Below are 19633 nucleotides of genomic sequence, written 5' to 3'. Positions count from 1 at the left end.
GAGAAGCAGCCAAGCAGAGCAGGCTCTGACCTGCCCCAGAAACACCACCCTGCTGCTCAGCTGCTCCTGCACTCCTGTGCCTGCATCTTCAGCATCAGCTAGCAGGGGGCTGCACACACCATGAGCAATGGACTCTGCCAGGCATGTGCACAGCACACATCCGCTCACCTTGGCCACTCCTGAGCCTGGGGCTGACCTGTGCCAGCAAAGCTCAGCAAAGCTCAGCAGTGTAACTTCTGCTCACCACGTTTTGTCCTGTACCTGCCCATAAACTGCTTGCCAGGAGCCACCACTTCCACTTAGTGCTGGGGAAACAGCCTCAGCCCAAGGACCCTAAAACCAAAGCCTGGTAGGGTGGCTGCGAAAGGCAGGGAGGATGTTTGGATGTGAGCAGGAAATGCTTGCTTAGCAAGCCAGCAGCCAAGGGAAGCTGAGGCAAATGAATCCTCATTCAGGGTGCAAAACACACGCAGGAATTCTACTTATCTTGAGCTGAAAGCAGCCTGTTAGCAAGAGCAGAGGTCAGCTCCTTCCCCCAGCATCCTTCCCAGCACGAAGCCTGGCAGGGCGCTTTGAGCACCGCTGCCCACCTGGGTTTGTGGTCTGTCCTCACACCACAAACGAGGCAGGGAAGGTCTGAATTAGTCATTTGTCTGCAAACTGCTTCAGATCCCAGGGTCCCACACACCCTGGGCTCCATGAGCATAGCTGGCACCCCCCCCAGGCAGGGCTGAGAGCCTTCTGCTCAGCTGGCAGCTGAGTCAGGAAGAGCCAAAGCCGGGACGGAGCTGAGCTGCCAGGGCAGCCTGCCCGCGGCCCTTGCTGGGCTCCAGGGATGCCAGGGCTTATCTCACTCTGGATCCTACGAGGTAAAGATTCCAGGACAATGAAGTAGTTGTTGATTATCTTGCACAGGCACAGAGAGCACAGCTTCTGCAGCTGAAGCTGCCAGGGGGAGGCAGCTGGGCTGGGGGGAGGCGGTGGCACCGGCACCAGCCTGCCACTGACTCGGGGGTGCCAACGGCAACTGCCATCAGAGGCTCTCAGGAGCAGACTGCTTGGTTACTCTGCATAAAGTTGTGAAGCTGGAGAGAAGCCTCAGCAGAGCTCAGCCGTGCTGCATCCTTGGGAAGCAAAGCTCCTGACCTGACAGCAGGGACAGAGGGACAGTCACATGAACCTGGGGGGGTTAAAACTTGTGCAAAACCAAGAGCCTCTCCTCAGCCTCTTTCCTTTCTTGGCAATAACTTCTGCCCTGTCCCAACTTAACCTTCTCTGACATTTCTGCTGAGGGCAGAGGCGGCTGCTGAAAGTCTCTGCCATGTGCTGGAGCCCTTGGGCCCAGCCAGCACAGAGTGCTCCTGCTCCAGCCCCAGCTCCCACGGCTCACAAAAGGGCTCCTGTTGACCAGCAATCACAACCAGGCATTCATGGAGCTGAGGAGGAGGACTTCAAAACAAAAGGCAGCTGCCAGGGAAGGAAGGGCTGAAGCAAAGGCAAGAACACTTGGCTCAAAGGATGAGGAACATCTTGAAGGAGAACCATTCTGGATGGAAAAGCTCTTTAAGATCCTCCACTCCAGTCACTAACTCTGCAGGTCTGGTGCTAAGCCCTGGCCCTCAGCACCACATCTCTGCAGCTGTGAAACCCCTCCAGGGATGGGGATTCAACCACCTCCCTGGGGAGTCTGTTCCAGCGTTTGAGAAGTCTTTCAGTGGAGAATTTTCTCCTCATCTCCAACCTAAACCTCCCCTGGGGCAGCTTGAGGCCATTTCCTCTCATCCTGTCACTTGTTCCTAGGGAGCAGAGCCCAGCCCCCACCTGGCTCCAGCCTCCTCTCAGGGAGCTGCAGAGAGCAAGGAGGTCTCCCTCAGCCTCCTCTCCTCCAGCCTGAACCACCCCAGCCCCCTCAGCTGCTCCTCCCCAGCCCGGTTCTCCAGATGCTCCCCCAGCTCTGTTGCCCTTCTCTGGACTTGCTCCAGCTCTCAATGTCCTTCTTGGACCGAGGGGCCCAAAACTGAGCCCAGGACTCCCAGGGAGGACTCAATTAACCCTGCCAGCAGCCTGCTGGTTCCAGACATGAGGCACTTCCCTAAGCTCTTAACACTAAGCTGCAACCACTCTGCCTCGGTCGAATTTCTTCCCCTCTGTATCATCAGCAGGATTTGGTTCATGCCCTGGATTAGGAGGCTGAGGCTGTTACTGCAGCTGCTTTTGCTCAAACTTAAAGCAGCCTCTACCCTGCCTCTGGAGAAGGCTGCCCAGAGGGTGGCAAGTGAGGAGAATGCAAACCCTGCTCCTGTGGCACAGTAGGCCAGAGAAGGAAACTGGCCTGGGGGGTGCCCAAATAACCTCCAGCTGCAGTAAAGGGCAAGCAGTGGGGCAGTGCCCATGGCACCCAGCCAGGCTCAGCACCTTCCTGCCTTGCTCTCTGCAAGCTCAGCCATTTGGGGCAGTTTCTCCTCCTAAGCTGCCTGACCTGGTGCTCTTTTGTACCCCCCCTGCCTGTGTCCCCTCTTAACAGAGGGCAACAAGCCACTGCTCTGCCTGCTTGCAGAGGTCACTGCTGAGGCTCTGCAGAGAAGCTTCCCAACACATCACAGCAGCAGAAATGGAGGCTTGAGACTGGGGCAGGGGCAATGGGGCTGGCCTGCAGCTGTGATGAAGGGCAGGGAGGGCAGCAGCTCTGGCTCTGCACACTCACCTCACCAGCAGGTTTCTGTCCCTAGCAAGCCCTGCCTGCAGTACCCACGTGTCCCCCACACTGACATCCACACAGACACAACCTGGCTCTCCAGAGGTGCTTTCCTGAAGCCTCTCTGCAGCATGGCTTGGCTCATGTCAGAGCTCTGGTCTAGGGCACAAGTCACACTGTGAAGGGCAAAGCAGAGACTTCAATGTCTCTGCTCAAAGATGCCCTTTAAAGGTCCCTTCCAACCCAGAGCACTGGGTGATTGCAGCTGGGCTTCCTCTGGCAGCAGCACAGCACATGCCAGCTCTTACCAACTATCAGAAGGAACCAAGTTAGTCCTACCTGCAGCTGGGCACAGCTGAGAGCACTCGTGGGTGGCTCTCCTGAGAAGCAGAACAGACATCAGAGCTCAGGAGCATTCCCCAGATGCATCTTCCAGCAGGTCTCTCCAAGCACAGCAGAGGCTGGGCAGTCTGCTCCTGGGCAGCTCAGCACCCCTGGCTTATCCACAAGTCCCACTGCGAGCTCTGAGTGCCCCTGACCTCCTGCACAGAGTTTCCTCACCAAAGGGATGGGAAAGCATTTGGCTCAGACCACTCCTGATCCTCTGCCCAAAGCATGAGGCCAACTTTTCCTACTGCTTCAGCATGTGACAGCACAGTGCTGTGAGATACACAAAGGCACCCAAGCCAGGGATAATGCCACATTCAGCCAGCCACTGAGACAGGACAGCTCGCAGCAAGAGGCACAAAGCAGCTATCAAAGGCTCCATTAAGCCCAGCCTGCCTGCAGCCCAGCCTTCCAGCTGCCTCCTCAATAGCCTGCAGGAATCTGAATCCTCCTCTTCTGACCAAAGGCTCCTCCAGACCTCAGCAAGCAAGATCTAGAAGCCCAGCCTCTGAGAACCAGGGCCAAGAAGCAATTCAAAGCCATGCTTCAGCCTGCTCCTTGTCTTTGGATGCAGTTGCTGCCTTTGATGCTGCAGGACCCTTCTGATCCAGAGGTGGGAAAATTCCCCAGCACCCCAACTAAGGCTCCAGTCCCTGCCCAGCCTTTAGCTTTTTGCCAAGAAGGCCACTCCTGTGTGTCTCTCCCTGCTGCAGCAGCCCTGTTGCATCCTCAGCCATGTCTGCTCCCACCTCCTGCAGGCTCCCCTGGCACCTGACCCCACAGGGGCTGGGAGCATTCCCCCGTTCCCAGCACAGGGAGCAGGCTTCAAAGCTGATCTTTGATAGGCTGAAGATGCCTCCTGCAGCCTCTGCATGAACTGGGGCTTAGGCAGCCCCAGTACAGCCCCCCCAGGTGTTCAGGAGAACAGACCTGCCTCAGGAACAGGCAGATGCATTGCTCTGACAGCAGCTTTCAGGCAGACACACAACTGCAGCTCACTCCCAGTGATCAGGCCCAGACATGGGAGCCAGAGGAAGGAGCAGAGCACCCCGGAATAGCTCACACTGCACTGACCAGCAATGGCTGCACACTGGAAAGAGAGCCTGAGAGCTTCTGCCTCAATGGCTGCTGCCCAAGGACTACTCCTGGCTGAGACTGCAAAGCACCAACCCGAAAAGCATCTTCCCTTTGCTGGGCAGCAAGTGGCTTTGGCAAGTGCTGGTGGGAAAGCAGTGACCTCCTGTGCCCCTCTGGAGGAGCTGGGAGTGTGGCAGGGCACAAGCAATCAAAGTTACCATGCTGCAAGGAGGAGGGGAAGGAAAGCTGCAGGCATCTCAGGGCAGTCACTGAGGCATCCCATCGAGCCCTCCTCATCCTCTCTTCATCCTCCAAGTGAGAAGGTTTCAGGTTCAGAGCCCAGACAAAATCCTTCCAAGTTCCTGCTCAGGGCTCTTGCCCAAAGCAAGAGAAGTTTTTCCTCCAAACAAATCATCTGTTGTTGTTGAAGGGAGGCCAAGAAGCCCAGCAACAGCCAAACAGAAGGGACAAGGTGTTCCCAGCTCCTCTCTGAAGCACACAAGTCCCTCTGGAAGGGGTACCTGAGCCGGCCACAGGCTGGACTGTCCGAGGAGGAGGCTTGCTCTGCACATCTTTGTTTTCCTCCTCTGTTATTAGCATCTCCAATGAGTGAACACACAGCAAGATACTGATTTGAAGAGCAGGCCAGCAGGGCCAATCATCTCCTGATCTAAGCAAGCAACAGCACCAGGTCTGCAGTCAGCTGGATGCAGAATGTGGCCCGTGGGAACGCCTGCCCTGGCTCAGCTCACGGCAGCAGCACAGCTCCCACCCTCCTGCACTCCTGGCTGTGCTCAGGACTGGGTCACTGGCTAACAGAGAAGGTCCTCACAAGCCCTTTGCTGTCTAAACAGCAGAGCTGCCCTTCCTCAGTGTACATTCAGTACAGGAACACTCAGATCTCTCCTTCAGAGAAGTGAAGATCCCCAGGAAACAAAACAATTGCAACCCAGACCCCAGCACCCCACCCAGCAGCCACTTTCATTGTTCCAGTTGCTCCCTGCCCTCCAGATCTTCCTTCAAAGCATCCCAAGCCAGCAGCTCTGCTTGTTTGGGTGGTCACTTACCTCTTGTTTTCCTGTCCACTGCAACTGGCTTTTTAGTCTCAGCTGTAAGCAGCAGCTCGTAGGGGTGTTCCTCTTCCTCAGCTCCACTTCCTTTGCTCTTTCCTCGTGCAACAGAGGCCTGGGAAAAACAGCTTCATGTAGAGCTCTGGAGAGCAGAGCTGTTTACCCCAGCAGTAGAGCACAGCTTCCCTTCTGCCATGGCTTAAAGCAAGGGACTGGCAGAAGCAAGAACTTCACTGTGGAGTGAGGTCCAAAGTGTAACACCCTTCCCTTCCACCTTCAGAAACACACCCACCCCCCTTGACTTTCTGCTGCTCCAGGTTGCTGACAGCTTTCCAGCACCAACTGATGCACTGCACAGGGCTGCAGGCAGCCTGGAGAGGGGAAAAGAGCTGAGGCCACTATTCCTGCTCATCCCAGCTCAGACTCTGTTGCTGCTGGAATCTGCATTGTCATTCACTATTTAGTTGCTGGCCCTGTTAGGGCATGGCTGAAGAGAGACCCTCAGAACACAGCCCAGATCCCTGCCACCTTCCCAGCAGGCTCTGACCCAGCACGTGGAACCTTGGGACACGAAGCACATCCAGGACTAGGGCCCCAGGCAGCACTGTGTGCACTCAGTTTAACCTCAGGATGTGATGCTGCTCATTGAAATCCCTCAAAGCCTCTGATCAGAGCTTGTTTGGAATCTTGGCAGAGCCTCCTGCAAGCTGCTCTGCAAAGCCACCCTCCATGTGCAGGGAGAGGTTTGCTGCAGCCCCAAACTCCTTGGGCTGCCTCAGTGCCAAGGACGACAAACGTCCCTCAGAGCTCCCCCAGTGCCAGGGGGGCTGAACCGGGCACCCTGCCGGCAGGGGCACTGCCTGCCAGCTGCCTGCCAGCACCATCTCCTGGCCAGACCCTGGCACTTGATGGAGCCTTGTCCCAGGAGCCAGGTGTGCCTACAGCCAACCACGGGGGGCTCGACCCCGCGCTCGGCAGCAAGTGATCCCTCCCTGCTGCCCTGGGAGGCAAGAGCAGGTCTGAGCCCCACCCCCCGGGGGGGTCTGAATGGAACCTCCAGGAACTGCCACCGTGGAGACTGCAGGCTCAGCACCACCCCCAGTCCCTTCCCCAAAGCCTCTTCAAGCTACCTACCCAGCAGCAAATGAGTCAGGAGCTCTGGCAGCCTGGAGAGAGCCAGGAGGGAGCAGCACAGGCAGGACCCTGACTGCGGCAGCCCAGCCGGCTTTAAGTGAACTGCCCTCAATGGCAGGAAGCAGCCACGTCCGGCAGGGAAAGTGCTGCTGTGCCTGCCCTGAGCTGCATCTGCAGCTCCTGCTCAGCTGAAGGAGCTCCTGACCAGCAAACTAAGGCAAAGAGCCCTCTGACCAGGTGGGGGCACGAAACCAACAACCACAGCAGCAGGGGACAGGCCCTGGCCAGACACCCTGGAACCATCCTGCACAGCAGCAGCTTGTGGCCCTGGACCCAGGCAGCAGCACAGCCCCTGGAGCCCTGCAGATGATGGTGGCTGAGGTGTCCTCTGTCACCCACTGTGCACAGGGCACCTGAAGGGAGCAGGCAGTCCCCAGCCCTTGTTCTGTAAGCTCTGTGCATGCCCTGCTGGCCTTGGCTCTTCCTGACCTTCCCCAGCTCCCACCTGCCCAGCTTTGAATCGAGCTCCAGGTGGGCTGCAAACAAAGCTCACTGCTGGAGAGCTGAGCTTGCTCTGCAGGCAGCCAGGAGGGATGGAATCAAATCAAACTCTTCCAATTCCTCTGATTTTTTTAATAGGATCATTAAGATTGGAAAAGCAACCACTGACCCAGAGCTGGGGGTGCTCAGCCTGGAGAAGAGGAAGCTGGGGGGACACCTTGTTGCTCTCTACAGCTCCCTTGAAAGGAGGCTGAAACCAGGTGGGGGTTGGGCTCTTCTGCCCAGCCTCAGGTGATAGAAGGAGAGAAGCTGGCCTAAAATTGTGCCAGGGGAGGGTTAGGTTGGAGAGGAGGGAAAATTCCTTTGCTGCAAGAGTGGTCAAGGACTGGCAGAGGCTGCCCAGGGAGGTGGTGGAGTCCCCATCCCTGGAGGGCTTCAGGAAAGCTGTGGCCATGGCACCTGGGGCCAGGGTTTGGTGGCCATGGTGGTGTGGGGCTGATGTTGGACTGGATGCTCTTGAAGGTCTTTTCCAGCCCAAACAATTCCATGGTTCTGGGAGCCTGAAGGTCATTTCCAGGCAGTGGGACAGTGCCTGTGGGCTCCATCAGTTCTGCTGGTTGCAGACCAAGACCTCCCCAGTGAGTCACTTGCCCCAATCCCTCTGGCAGCCAGAGATCCTGTGCTGGCTCCTGCTTCCCAAGCTGTTGATGGCAGCACAGCACAGCAGGTGTTTGGTAATTAACTGTGGCCAGAGAGCTCTGCAGGGGCAGCCCAAGCACATTTCCCTCCCTTGTATTCACCATCAGGAACAATTTTTGCTGCCCATTTGTGCCCTGCCCTGCCACCCAGCTCTGCACTGCCCAGAGCTGGCCATGGGACTCCTTCTCAGATACTGCCAAACCCTTTTGAGAGCAGTGGGGACATCAGTGTTCCAGCTCAGCTTTACTGTTCCTGCACTGTCTGGAGCTTTACTCAGAGCAACACAGAATCCCTTTGGCTGGAGGAGACCTCTAAGATCCTGGAGTCCTGACTGCCAGGTCACCACCAAGCCCTGTCCCTCTGCACCACAGCTGTTCAACCTCTCCAGGGCTGGGGACTCTGTAAAAGGCCATTTTGCTCCTGTCTGATGTGGATGTGAATCAAATCACACAGGTCAAGTCTGTGCCCTGCAGGAGCTTCAGCAGATGAAGCTGCTCAGAGCAAAGCAGCTGGTGAGCTGGAGGCTGCTGCAGCAGCCAGAGGCAGGCCACAGCTCCTGCATCTGGGAAAGCCACACGGGCTGGGGATGCTGTCCAGGTTTGCCTGACTGTCAGCAGAAGCTGCCAAGACAGATCTGTGGTTTCCCAGCCCCTCACAGCTGGGTCTCCTCCAGAGCCCTCACCTCTGAGCGAGGCAGGTGAATAGAAACAAGGAATAGGAAGCCCAGGAGCATCAGTGCAGAGCAGGAGAGCTCACACATGGCCCTCTGCAGAAGACAGCTTCCAGACATGCTGGGTCAGGCTGCTGGCTGCTCCCAGCCGTGGGACACAGCCCACGCAGCCCCCCACAGCTGGGAGCTCAGAGCAAGCAGGAACCACAGGGCCCTCAGGGTCTCAGGCTCAAGTGAAGATGCATTTGCTGGGACCATAACGAGTGGGCAGGAGCGCTCCAGCAAAGGCTCTTCCTGAGGGAATTCTCAGCGAGGAAGAGGAGAGCAGGGCTGGAGGTCAGGGCAGAGGAAGTTCCCATGGCAAGGGGCAGCAGCGCCGCGGCCCGGGGAGCTGTCAGCACCGCGGCTCCTCCCCGAGGGAGGCTCTGCTCCAAGCCGCAGCCCTGCACAACCCCCGGCGGGACCCCGCGTACCTCGCAGGCGGCACCGTGGCTGATCTTCCTCTCCACCTGCGGCTCCTCCTCCTCGTCGGGCGGCGGCTTGGCAGGCGGGGGTGGGCGCTCCCTCTGCGGGGGAGAGGATCCCCATCAGCTGCGGGCAGCTCAGGGCCAGCTGCGGGCAGCTCAGGGCCAGCTGCGGGCAGCTCAGGGCCAGCTGCGGGCCATCAGCCCTGCAACAGCTCCATCTGATGGCAACGGAACCGGAGCGCAGAGCCCTCCCAGCTCCAGCCTGGGGAGATCTGCGGCCGGCTCCTGCCGCTCACCCCTCCTCCTCCTCCCTTTGCACCGCAGCTCAGCCTTCTCTTTTCCAGCCTGTGACAGAGCTGAGCTCCTTTCACACCAGACACCACCACCAGGGACGGCTCAGGGATGGATCTAAGCCACCAGGCACAGGACAGTGCCTCTCCTGCTGTGCACCCCAAGGGGAGAGCTGCCTGGAGGGTCACCCTCCAAGGCTTTGGTCTCATTGCTGCTCTATGTGCAGAGGGGAGAGGATGCACCAGAGAGAGAGAGGAGCCAGGGTTCCACTACCAGCAGCAGTTCCTTTGCCCTCTGCTGCCTTGTGCCCAGAAATACTCCAAGAGAGCAGGCTTTGAAAACCAACCAGGAACCAAGCCCTGAAGCTGCCTCAGCAAGCTGCAAGGCCAGCATCCCACCTGCCCTACAGCAGCTAAGAGGGCCACAGATGCAACTAAGAGGAGGTGGAGAAGACTTCCCTGGAGGCATTTCCAGGGGCTCTGCAGGGCCTTCTAAAGCCTTGAGTACCCTCTACAGACTTCTGCAAGTGATACACAAAAACTTTCTGCTGCCAAGCAGTTTCCAACAGGATGTTCTCAAAGGTAATTTGAGAACCTTCTCTGGGGCAGAGAGCAGAAGAGAGGAGAAAATGCTCCAGGCAGGTTTCCAAAGCTTTCTTCTAGACAAAGGTCAGCCCAAAGGTCCTGAGGAGCCAGGATGCAGAGAGCAGGGATGGGCATTCAGCCACCTCCCTGGGCAGCCTGTGCCGGGCTTTGAGAACCTTTAGTGGGGAAGTTGCTTCTCATGCCCAACCTACACCTGCCCTGGGGCAACTGGAGGCCTTCTCCTCCTCTCCTATCAGCTGTTCCTGGGAAGAAGAGAGCTACATACAGGCCTGACTGCTGCTGCCTTCAGCCCAGCTGCTTCTGCTTCCTTGGTGCAGGACTCCCTGTCCGAGGACCTGCCGCTGGCCAGGCTGTCCAGGGAGTGGCAGGAGGTGGCGTTGTACAGGGCCTCATAGGGGCTCTCCTCTTCTGGGGGCACATCAAAGTCTAGGATCAGCTCTGTCACTGCTTTCTCCACGTCACCTGCGAGGGGAGGAGAGACAAGGGCATCACTGGGGCACCTGCAGTGGGAAGCCAGGGTGCTGTGGCTGCTGGGCTGTGTGGAAGCCTACCCTGGGCTGTGTGGCACAGGGGCTCAGAGGCTGGAGCCAGAGGTGCTTGAGGAGGCTTCTCTGCAGCTTTGGCACTCTTCTTCCCAACAGTGTAATCTGCAACGAGGAGGGTGGCAGGGTCAGGCCAGGGCAGTCTGGGGTCCTGCCCCAGCTGGCACCTGGCACTGCCTCCCTTGTGGGCAGAAGGCCAACTGCCAGCTTGTGAAGTCTCCAAGACAGTAAGCCAAGAACATCATCAACACTGCAGCTCAGATCCCAGAGCAGAAGCAGGCAGGGGCACAGCACACAGTGCAGGATGGCTCCTTCAGCTCCTACAGAGACCAGAAGGCTGCACAGTTGCTGCAGGGGCACAAGGCCATGGAGCAGGTGACATCATGGTGTAGGCACACACTGAGCAGAGATGTAGCCTTGTCCTCTGCAGCCACAGGACAGAGACCCAGTGCCAGCTGCGGTCCCCTAACCGCAGCCGGGGACAGGAAGCTTGCAGGAATGGAGTCAGCCAGCAGCACCTCGAGCAGGCAGCTCACAGGAGCAAACCAACAGCAGCTACCTGCAAGAACTCCAGGTCTGAAGCCCATCCTTGGCTTCAGTTTCAGAGATAACCCAGCAGCCTCCCAGGCAAAGCTTAATTAAAGTCTGCAAAGTGCTTTGAACCTGCAGAGCTCTCAAAGGCTGCAGATGAATAATGCACAGCAGTTGCACAGCCTTCTGATCTCCCCACAGCTGAGAGGAAATGGAGACAGCATAATTACAGGGGCTGGCTGGAGCTGATGCCACATTTCACTCCCTAACTTGGACAGGCACAATGGGCCAAGCTCCTTCATAAACCACAGGCAATCAAGGCCTTTTCTGTAAATCTCAGCTGCAAAATCCATGCCCAAGCTCCCCAGTGAAGTGAGGAGCAGGATGCAAGCTCCAGGGATGACTGTCTGCCTGCACAGACACATGAAGGAGTTCATCCACACCCACTGCTAGAGCTATCACTTTGCATTCTGCAGGCAGATTCAGGCCATCCTTCATTTTAATTCACTTCTAGAGCTAAACAAAGCTCAGCCTGGGCCCTTTTAAACTGCAAAGGCTGTGCCCCACTCCTTCAGCAAAGGAGCCAATACCCCTAAGTGTCCCCTCCTGCAAGCCCCCTGCAGGCACTGGGTCTGGAGAGACTTCAGCAAGGTTCCCATTGAGGGACCCGACCTGAAGCTGCTTTGCTGTCAGCACCTTGCAGGACTGGAGAGCCAGGTCCTGTCTGCTCAGCACCCCAGACGCTTCCCTCCTGCCACTGACCTTCGATGAGAGCTGCTATGTGCTGGCTCTTCTGCGAGGGCAGCTCCCTCACGATCTCCAGGGCTGTCAGGCCTCGGTTGTCCTTGATGTTCACATCAATACCTGTGGCAGCAGTGGCAGAGAAGGCAAAACCAAGGACATTTTCCATGTGCAAATTCATCTCTCTCCTTGTCAGATCTTGCATTTGAGTTCCTCACTGAAGAGAGCCAAGAATGCTCTGGAGAGGCAGAGCCAAAGCCAAACACCAAGAGAGAGCCTCTGCTGTAACTCTCTCTGAGGAGCTTTGAGAGCTGCTTGGAGGAACATGGAACATGCTGCCAACCACACAGGAGTCTCCTGAGCCCTGGGTGAGGGGGGCACAGGTTACTGCTTCCAAGGGGATCATTCTCTCACCTGCTGCCAGCAATATTTGTACCACATCTGTCTTGCCAAACAAAGCAGCTTCGTGCAAAGCGCTGCCCTTCTCAGTCTGCAAATCAAATGGAGAGACAGCATGAAGCCAGGGGTGGGGTGGGATGGAGGCAGGTGGGAGAGGGTTATAGAAGCAGGACAGCATCATACAGTGTGTGGGCACCAAGGCCTGCAGCTGAGAACAGACCCTCAGCCTTCCTACAACTGGTATGGAAGATGGAGGTGGTCTCTTCAGAGACATGCAGGCCCAAGAGAGAGGCCAAGAAAGGACTTGCTGCAGCTTAGCCAGAGCTCATGTCCTGGGCAGGCAAGACAAGGCCATCACAGCCAAGCTGCTGCTGTGGAGACTGCAGATTCCCAAGGGCTTGATAGGAGGAGGCTCCCTCTGCCTCCCTCCCTATCAAGAGCTCACAGTGCTGGGGGCAGAGGAGCTCAGGCAAAAGGGCTTCTCCCCCCACTACGTGTCTGGGGCTCTGTGCCCAGCCAACAAGCAGGTTTGAAGCATGCACAGCACCAGAACCCCTCTGAGCAGCCTCTCAGAGCAACCAAGAGCTGACCAAGGCCCAGAGGAAGCCACAGCCGCTGCTGCTGCCTCAGCAGGGAGGGCCGGGGGCAGCAGCAGCCAGGGCTGCGCCGCGCAGCCGCCGCTACCTGGTAGTTGCTGTCCATGCCGGCCTCCAGCAGCACCTGCACCACGGCCTTGTGCCCGTTCCTGGCTGCCAGGTGCAGGGGGGTGTGCTTCTTGGTGTTGCAGCTCAGCAGGTTGGGGTGGGCGTTCAGCAGCAGCTTCACCACCTCCAGCCTGCCGTAGAGCGCCGCCAGGTCCAGGGGGGTCTCGAACTTGTTGTTGCGCATGGTGGGGTCCGTCAGCTCCTCCAGCAGCGCCCGCACCACCTCGGTGTGGCCGTACTGCGCGGCACAGTGCAGGGCTGTCTCGTTGTCGTTGTTCTGGGGGCAAAGCAGCGGGGTCAGAACGGGCAGCGGGCTGCAGGCCAAGCTCCAGCCGCTGGAACACCCAAACCAAAGCAGGTGGGAAGCAGAGAGCCCAGAGTCAGCCAGGGCTGGCACCATCTCGCTGCCCAGTTACCAGGCACAGGCATCCCCTCGCGGCCCCCACCCCTGAGAGCTCCAAACCCAGAGCCAGCTGTACCCAGGTATGGAAATCTGCTCCATGGGGCACAGCTGCCTCCCAGGGAGAGCCTGCCTTGAGAGCACCGAGGCCACAATCAAGGGACCATGCTAATGGGTAAGGGACCCCTGAGGCGTATCTGGATCCCCACAAACTCTGCTAGCACGTGGGCAAGGCACTCTGATGCCTGCTGGCAGCATCCCCTGCTGCAGAAGGAAAAGAAAAGGCTGCAATACATGGCAGGCAAAGTGCAGCAGGAATTGCACCTGCTGGAGCTTCATCATCCTCCTCTCAGATTTAAACCTCAGCTGTTTCAAACCTTGCTAGTCCTGCCTGCAGCAGCCATCCACCTCTGCAGCCCCACAGCTCCTGAGCAGGCATGCAGGGCAAGAGGGAGCTCAGGTACATGCAGCCTGTGCATCAGAGAGCAGTGCAGCAGCGTGCCAGGGTCTCAGCTCAGCTGAGGGAAGAGATGGCCAAGCAACAGAACATCTCCACAGTGAGAGCCTGATCCAGGTAACGCATCTGCCAGCCTCAGCACCAGCAGTGCAGAGCACTGAAAGGCAAGCAGCCCAGCATGCTGCACTTGCAGGTGCACAGCAGGATCATGGCCAGATGTGAAAGAGACTCTTCCCTAGCTACATTCAGCTCCAGTTCCCAGCTTCACTGCTCTGTGTTCTGCAGAGAGAAGTTCTGGGTAAGGACTTCGGACACAAACACTGATCTGACCCAAAAGCCTTCAGTGCAAACAGTCACAGACTGCCCCTTGCTGGAGGGGTCACTGGAATGTGGTGTTTTAGGAAGAGCTTCCACTAAAAAGCCCCAAAGAGCACACTGCACAGAACCCCTGAGTCCCACAGCAGAGTGGCTGGGAGGGACCTCTGGACTGGCTCTGCTGTCCAGCACTCCAAAGCTCCCCACACGTTCTGCCCTTCTAAGGATTCCAGCAGCCCCAGCTGCAGGCTCCCAGCTGCTCTTTTCTGGTCCTTGCAGCACTTTTCAGCCAGGGGAGAAGCAGGAGGGGGGAGAGGGGGCTCTGGAGAGGCTCTCTGCAGCTGGTCTAAAAGCAGAGGCTAAGGAGGCAGCACCAGGGACATGCAAAGGAGATACTGGAGGAGGTGAGCAGGGCATGGCATCACTCACAGCACACAAGTGCAAAGTCACACAGGCTCTGTCTGGGGCAGGGTAGAGGCAGCCATGGTGAGGGAAGGGACAAACAAGGGGACAGAAAGTCTGCAGAGAGGAGTGAGAAGGGGAGAGAGAAGCACAGGGATCACACCCAGCCTACCAGCTGAGGCTGCTGGTCCCAGGGCATTCAAAGGTCAATCACATCCTTAGCTGGCACAAAGGGACCCCAGGCATGGGTGAGCCCAGGGCACAGCCAGCCCCAGGCACCCACTCTGCCCAGTTTTGCCCTCTGGAGCAGCAGGTCTCTACCCAAGGGGCCACGGGGGGCAGGCACTGCTCACACCAGTGAGACTCCAGAGCTGGCCCTCTGTCAGGTTTCTGAGAAGCTGCCAGACAGAGACTGGTCAGGAAAGGTTTAGGTAGACCTGATCCTTTCTTAGGGCTGGGAAGAGTTTCAGTGATCCTCTGGTGCCATCCAAGCCCTTCCCAAGGCTCCCCTGCAGGGCTCTGGGCAGTGAGTGCACATCTGGCCAAGGCTTGTCCTGCCCAACCCTGCTGCAGTGACATGGAACAGCCCTGCCCTGCTGCCAGGCTCTCCACAAAGCTCCTGCTCATGGCAGGCAGAAAGGAGAGAGGGAAGCAAAGCAGGAAGCAAAGCCCAGGCTTCACCAGGAGGTGCCAGCCGAGGCCCATCCCAGCCTTGGGCAGCAAGCAGTGAGATCCTGAAGCCTGGTGCAGCCTCACAGAAGTGCTCCACATCATCTCTGGGCAGCCTGTGCCAGTGCCTCACCACCCTCCTGGGAAGAATTTCTTCCTCATGTCTCATCTAACTTTCATGCTGGAGTGTGAGAGACTTCACTCTGATAGTGACAAAGCTGCTCCCTGGCACCTGGACTGCTCCCCAGGGACCTTCCCACAGCAGACATTCAGCAGTGCTGTAGGATTCCCACAGGGACTTTTGCTCCAATCACCAGCAGGGGCCAGCTCCCTGTGAGCAGCTCTGTGCCTGCTCTGGGGCCTGCAAACCCAATCTCATTCCCAGCAAGCTCAGGGATGCTGAATTGGTGTTTCCAAAGCACTGCAGATCAGGCAGTGGAAGCTCCACCTGCACTCTGCCCTGCATGGCTGGGCCCAACCTGCAAGCAGCTGTGGGCTGCTGGCTGACAGCAGCAGCACCTCCTGACAAAGCAGCACTGGCCTGCAGCCCCACCACAAACAACAGTGACAACCACCACCAGGAACCCTCTCAGGGCTCCCTCAGTGGCTCAGCCTCAGCACATCCCAGTGCCAAGGCCCTGACTTTGTGTAGCTCAAGGGCAACTGAGAGCAAGAGAGGAGCAGAGGAGGCAGGAAAACATGAAGAGGAGAGTGAGGGCTGCAGGGTCAGAGAGCACAGAGTGGACATCAGGAAAGAGAGACTGATGCAACCAGCAGGACATGAGGGACTTGGGATGTTCCTGTCTCCCCTGCTCCCACCAGCACCAGAGCCTCAAGTGTCCACTCACACAAACACAGCATTTTGCATCTGGTAGGAGAGAAGGCATCCAAGGTCCCTGCAAACAGCCCCAGAGAAGCTGCATCCATGTTTAAGCAGGAAAAACCCAAACTCCTCTCTGCATTTCTCAGCACCAGGAGCACAGGAACCAAACCTGCAGCACTGTAACTGCAGGAACATTACCTGTTGGGAGCCATCCAGCTAAGAGAGGCAACTGCCCAGCACCACCAGCCCTACAAGGCTAAGCAACGGAGGAGCCCCAGGAGGGTAAGGAAAAGCATCCCTTAACTTGTGTGTCTAGGACTGCTCTGAAGAGAGGAACCCCCAGGAGGTAACTGGTCCTGTTTTACTCTTCCCCCAAGCAGCTGCAGAGTGACCTGGAACCATTGCAGCTGGCTGAGATTGCAGCTGGCAGCCGGCGAGCGCAGCTGGCAGCGAGGAGGCAGCGAGAGGCTGAGGGCACAGTACACACCTTGGCATTGATATATGGGTCAAAGGGGCCGTGCTTTTTGAGTTCTTTGATCTCAAGAGCATTCTACAAAAAGGAAGAGGAAACAAGAAAACAAATGTGGTCATGAGATGGGTGAGAAATGGCAACAGAGCAATGGGTGACCCCCGAGGGGCGCAGCGCCTTGGGCCAGTCCAAGCCATCAACAGCAGAAGCCACTCTAGCTGCTGGGTGCTGCAGCCTGAGCTGCTCTGCACTGCATGCACAGGACTGCAGACAGCAGCAGCACAGCCTGCTGGCCTGACTCTTCTCTTCTGAAAAGCTCCCCAGCACACAGCCAGCCCTGAATCATCACCTGGAGGTGACAGCTTTTAACCTGCTCTTGAGGTCTGCCCTGGCCCTCAGTCAGCTCTTACCAGATAGGCTGAAAACAGCTAACTGAGCTGCTCAGCTGCAGCTCAACAGCTTGCATGCCTGCAGCAGTGCCTGGCCACAGCCCTGCAGTGGTGAACTGTCAGACACTCAGACACCTTAAGCTGCTCCTGCTGGATGCACTGGAGCGCTCTAGCAGCCTGGTGCAGCATCAGCTGTCTGGTACTGAGGAGCAGGAAACATAAGCAGGGCACTTTGGTACCCACAGAGTACCCTGGAAGAGACTCCTAAGCCCAACTCCAAAGGGAGTTTGCTCCTCAGCTTCTGAAATGTTCCCAGAGCAGAGCACAATTAAAGAGCAGGAAGTGCTAGTTCCCAGCTGCTCCTCCTGACTGCAGTGGCTTTGGCTAAACCAGAGCCAAAGTACCTTGGGAATTCACTTCTGCAGGAGGGGACACTTCCAGCCTGGGAGGACTGAGGCAGGGAAGCTGATTTTGGTTTACTCCTGTGCTCCTGGATGTAGACCTGAGTGTTCAGGAGCTGGTTCCCAGGGACACTGAATACTCCTGCCCCAGGGACAGGACCACCAAGGGCCACTGTAGCTGTAACTATCTGTCACTGAGGCTCACTCAGCAGCACTGCTCAGCTGGCCTCACCCAGTGAGCCCTCATCCAAAACTCTTGAACAAAAGAAAGGTTTGGGTCTGCCAGCAGCAGCATTTCATGGAACTGGAGCTGACTTCCAGGGGCAAGTCCCCCAGGAGGCAGCTGCTCCCAAGGGGGCACACCACAGAAGAGCTCTCAGCCCCTCTGCATCCAGCTCCAAGCCAGCAGCTTGGCCAGGGCAAGCAGCCCCCCACATTACTTCTTTCTTTCTTGCCTGGTTGAGAAAATGATTCTCTCAGGTTAAGCCAGGGATTAATCTGAGGGCAAGGAGGGTTAAAATGATCTTCCAGCTTACAAATGAGTTACTGGAGCAAGTGCTAGAGACAAGCCAGGAGAGGAGCCAGGAGAGCAGGGCCAAACAAAGCTGCCCTGAGTGGCTCCCAGCGGAGGGAGCCAACAGGACTGGAGCCTCTCTCAGCTGCCCAGGAACTGAGAGGAAAAGCTGTGGGTTAGTCTCAGAAGCTCAGTGTGAAAGCAGGAGACCAGTTGCTAGGGGTGGGCTGGTTTTGTATCTCTCTGTGTAAACATCTCCACCTCACTCAGTGCACCCCCAGCTCTGCACTGGGTGTCTGCTTTAGGCAGTGCCCTTCTCGTCCCCTCAGCAAGGGCTTCCCAGCACTGCTCCCAGCTCGGGGAGGGTCAGGAGCCAGCTGGAGGAGCCTGTCTCCAGCAGGGGAAGTGATTCAACAAGATGCTGGAGGAAAAGCCACAGACCTGCTCGTTCACTTTAGTGTGTGAAGGTCCTTGGTGGATGAGGAGCTTGACTATGTCTGCATCTCCTTTCCAGGCTGCCAGGTGAAGGGGGTAGCAGCCCTTGCAGTCTGCGACGTTGGTCAGGGCATCGTTCCGCAGCAGAACCTCCACCACATCCCTGCAGGAGAGGAGATGTGAGGCCATCAGACCCCCAGGCCTGTGTCACAGCCCAGCCTCTGCAGCAGCTGTGTCACAAGAAGTTAATCTGAACAGGAAGAGAGGTCCTCTTGACATCTGATTTGAAAGTGTTCCTATGAAAGGTTGCCTGGGGGGGAAATAAAGACAGGAGCTGCTCAGGGAGCTCAGGACAGCTCTGTGCTACCTTCACACTGAGGGCTGAACAGAGACTGAAGTCATCCACAAGGTGCTCTGGGGAAAAGTGAATTGCAGCAGGACAGTGATCACAGAACCATGGAATGGGTTGGGTTGGAAGGGACATTAAAGCTCATCCAGTTCCAACCCCCTGCCACAGGCAGGGACACCTCCCACCCAGCCCAGCTTGCTCAAGGCCTCATCCAGCCTGGCCCTGAGCACCTGAGCACCTCCAGGAGCCTTCACAGTTTCTCTGGGCAGCCTGTTCCAGTGCTTCACCACCCTCATGGGCAAAAGTTCCTTCCCCAAGTCTGGTCTCAATCCAGCTTCTTCCCCTCTGAAGCCATCACCTCTCATGCTGTCCCTCCCCAGCTCTCCTGCAGCCCCTTTCAAGCCCTGGAAGGAGTGAAGATTTTCCCTCTGTTCAGTCTCTCAGCATCTCAGGCAGCAGAGAGCAGTCCAAGGCTTCCCACACTGCAGACTCAAGCCACTGCAAAACTGGACAGCACAAAAGCAAACTGCAGTGGTGCAGGCACAGAAGACACTGGACAGCAGACAGACTGCAGAGGACTGTTACTGGAGCAGCCACTTTGAGATGATTTGTGTCTCCTGCACAGAAGGGTGGTTGAAAGCCTCTTTTGGCAGCTTTCAGGGGCTGAGGACGCCCTGCAGCAGCCACTGCCTCACTGCACTGCTGCTCTCCAGCCTGAAGGTGCAGTGCAGGCAGCACAGCACTGGTGACCATGACACAGAAGTTGTGGCTTGTACAGCAGAAAGCACCATCCCCTGGGAGCAAAGGCATTAGGAGTGACTCACTTATGACCATTCAAAGCAGCATGGTGCAGTGGAGTGTATCCAGTACTGTCCACACAGTTCACATTTGGCCCTCTCCAGATGCTGCAAGACACAAAGGGACAGGGAACACTTAGGCACAGAGCAAACGGACACAGCTGGCAGGGACCAGGCTCAGCAGAGCTCAGCTCAGCAGAGCTCAGCTCAGCAGAGCTCACACCAAGTGCTCAGCTGGAGGCAGAGCAGTGGCTGGGAGCTGTGGGTAGGAGCAGTGACACAGATCAGGTGGCACAGTGCCCAGCACAGGGGTTGGGGGCACCCAGCTGCTGCAGGGGGCACCACCATGCCAGGCTCCCTCACACCACCCCACTCCCAAAGCACAGCTCCCATGGCCTTCAGCCACAGGTGTGCTTGCCAGAAAGCACCTTCAGAGGCACACATCTGCTGGGGGGAGCCAGGAGGCAGCAAACCATCGACCCTCTGCCAATCCCCACCCCCCCGGGGGCCTTGGCAAAGCCTCTGCCCTCCACAGTCACTTCAGATGGAAGTCAGAGACTGTGGCACACAGCCCCTGGCCACCAGGGTGATTCCAGGCTGACTTCTCACTGCCCAGCATCATTCCCACCTGGCAGCTGCTGGCATCTCCCTGAAGGGGCAGGTGGTCCCTGAGCCCTTGGGAACATTTCTCACTCCCCCC

At 57.5% G+C, this 19633-nt stretch overlaps 1 protein-coding gene across 6 annotated transcripts in view; it reads right to left on the bottom strand.

Annotated features, from left to right (window-relative positions):
• ANKS1A (ankyrin repeat and sterile alpha motif domain containing 1A) overlaps window positions 1-19633 on the bottom strand; it is a 67189-nt gene that overhangs the window by 33952 nt on the left and 13604 nt on the right. For 3 of the 6 annotated variants that reach the window (XM_068159837.1, XM_068159838.1, XM_068159840.1), the window contains exons 2-11: window positions 18961-19041; window positions 17794-17950; window positions 16067-16129; window positions 12494-12790; window positions 11825-11900; window positions 11432-11533; window positions 10148-10243; window positions 9862-10058; window positions 8707-8799; window positions 5227-5344 (exon numbers count right to left, since the gene is read on the bottom strand). In XM_068159837.1, coding sequence (XP_068015938.1) covers window positions 5227-5344; window positions 8707-8799; window positions 9862-10058; window positions 10148-10243; window positions 11432-11533; window positions 11825-11900; window positions 12494-12790; window positions 16067-16129; window positions 17794-17950; window positions 18961-19041 — 1280 coding nt within the window. Of the gene's footprint in view, window positions 1-3034; window positions 3344-5226; window positions 5345-8706; window positions 8800-9861; window positions 10059-10147; window positions 10244-11431; window positions 11534-11824; window positions 11901-12493; window positions 12791-16066; window positions 16130-17793; window positions 17951-18960; window positions 19042-19633 lie in introns of those variants that run through there. The other 3 variants (XM_068159839.1, XM_068159843.1, XM_068159841.1) reach the window with 2 other exon arrangements.

This window comes from Melanerpes formicivorus, unplaced genomic scaffold (genome assembly GCF_026170545.1).
Source record: "Melanerpes formicivorus ecotype bairdi unplaced genomic scaffold, bMelFor1.0.p_v2 SCAF_46, whole genome shotgun sequence".
Classification (NCBI taxonomy): Eukaryota; Metazoa; Chordata; class Aves; order Piciformes; family Picidae; genus Melanerpes; species Melanerpes formicivorus.
This window is presented reverse-complemented; position numbering and strand designations above follow the sequence as displayed.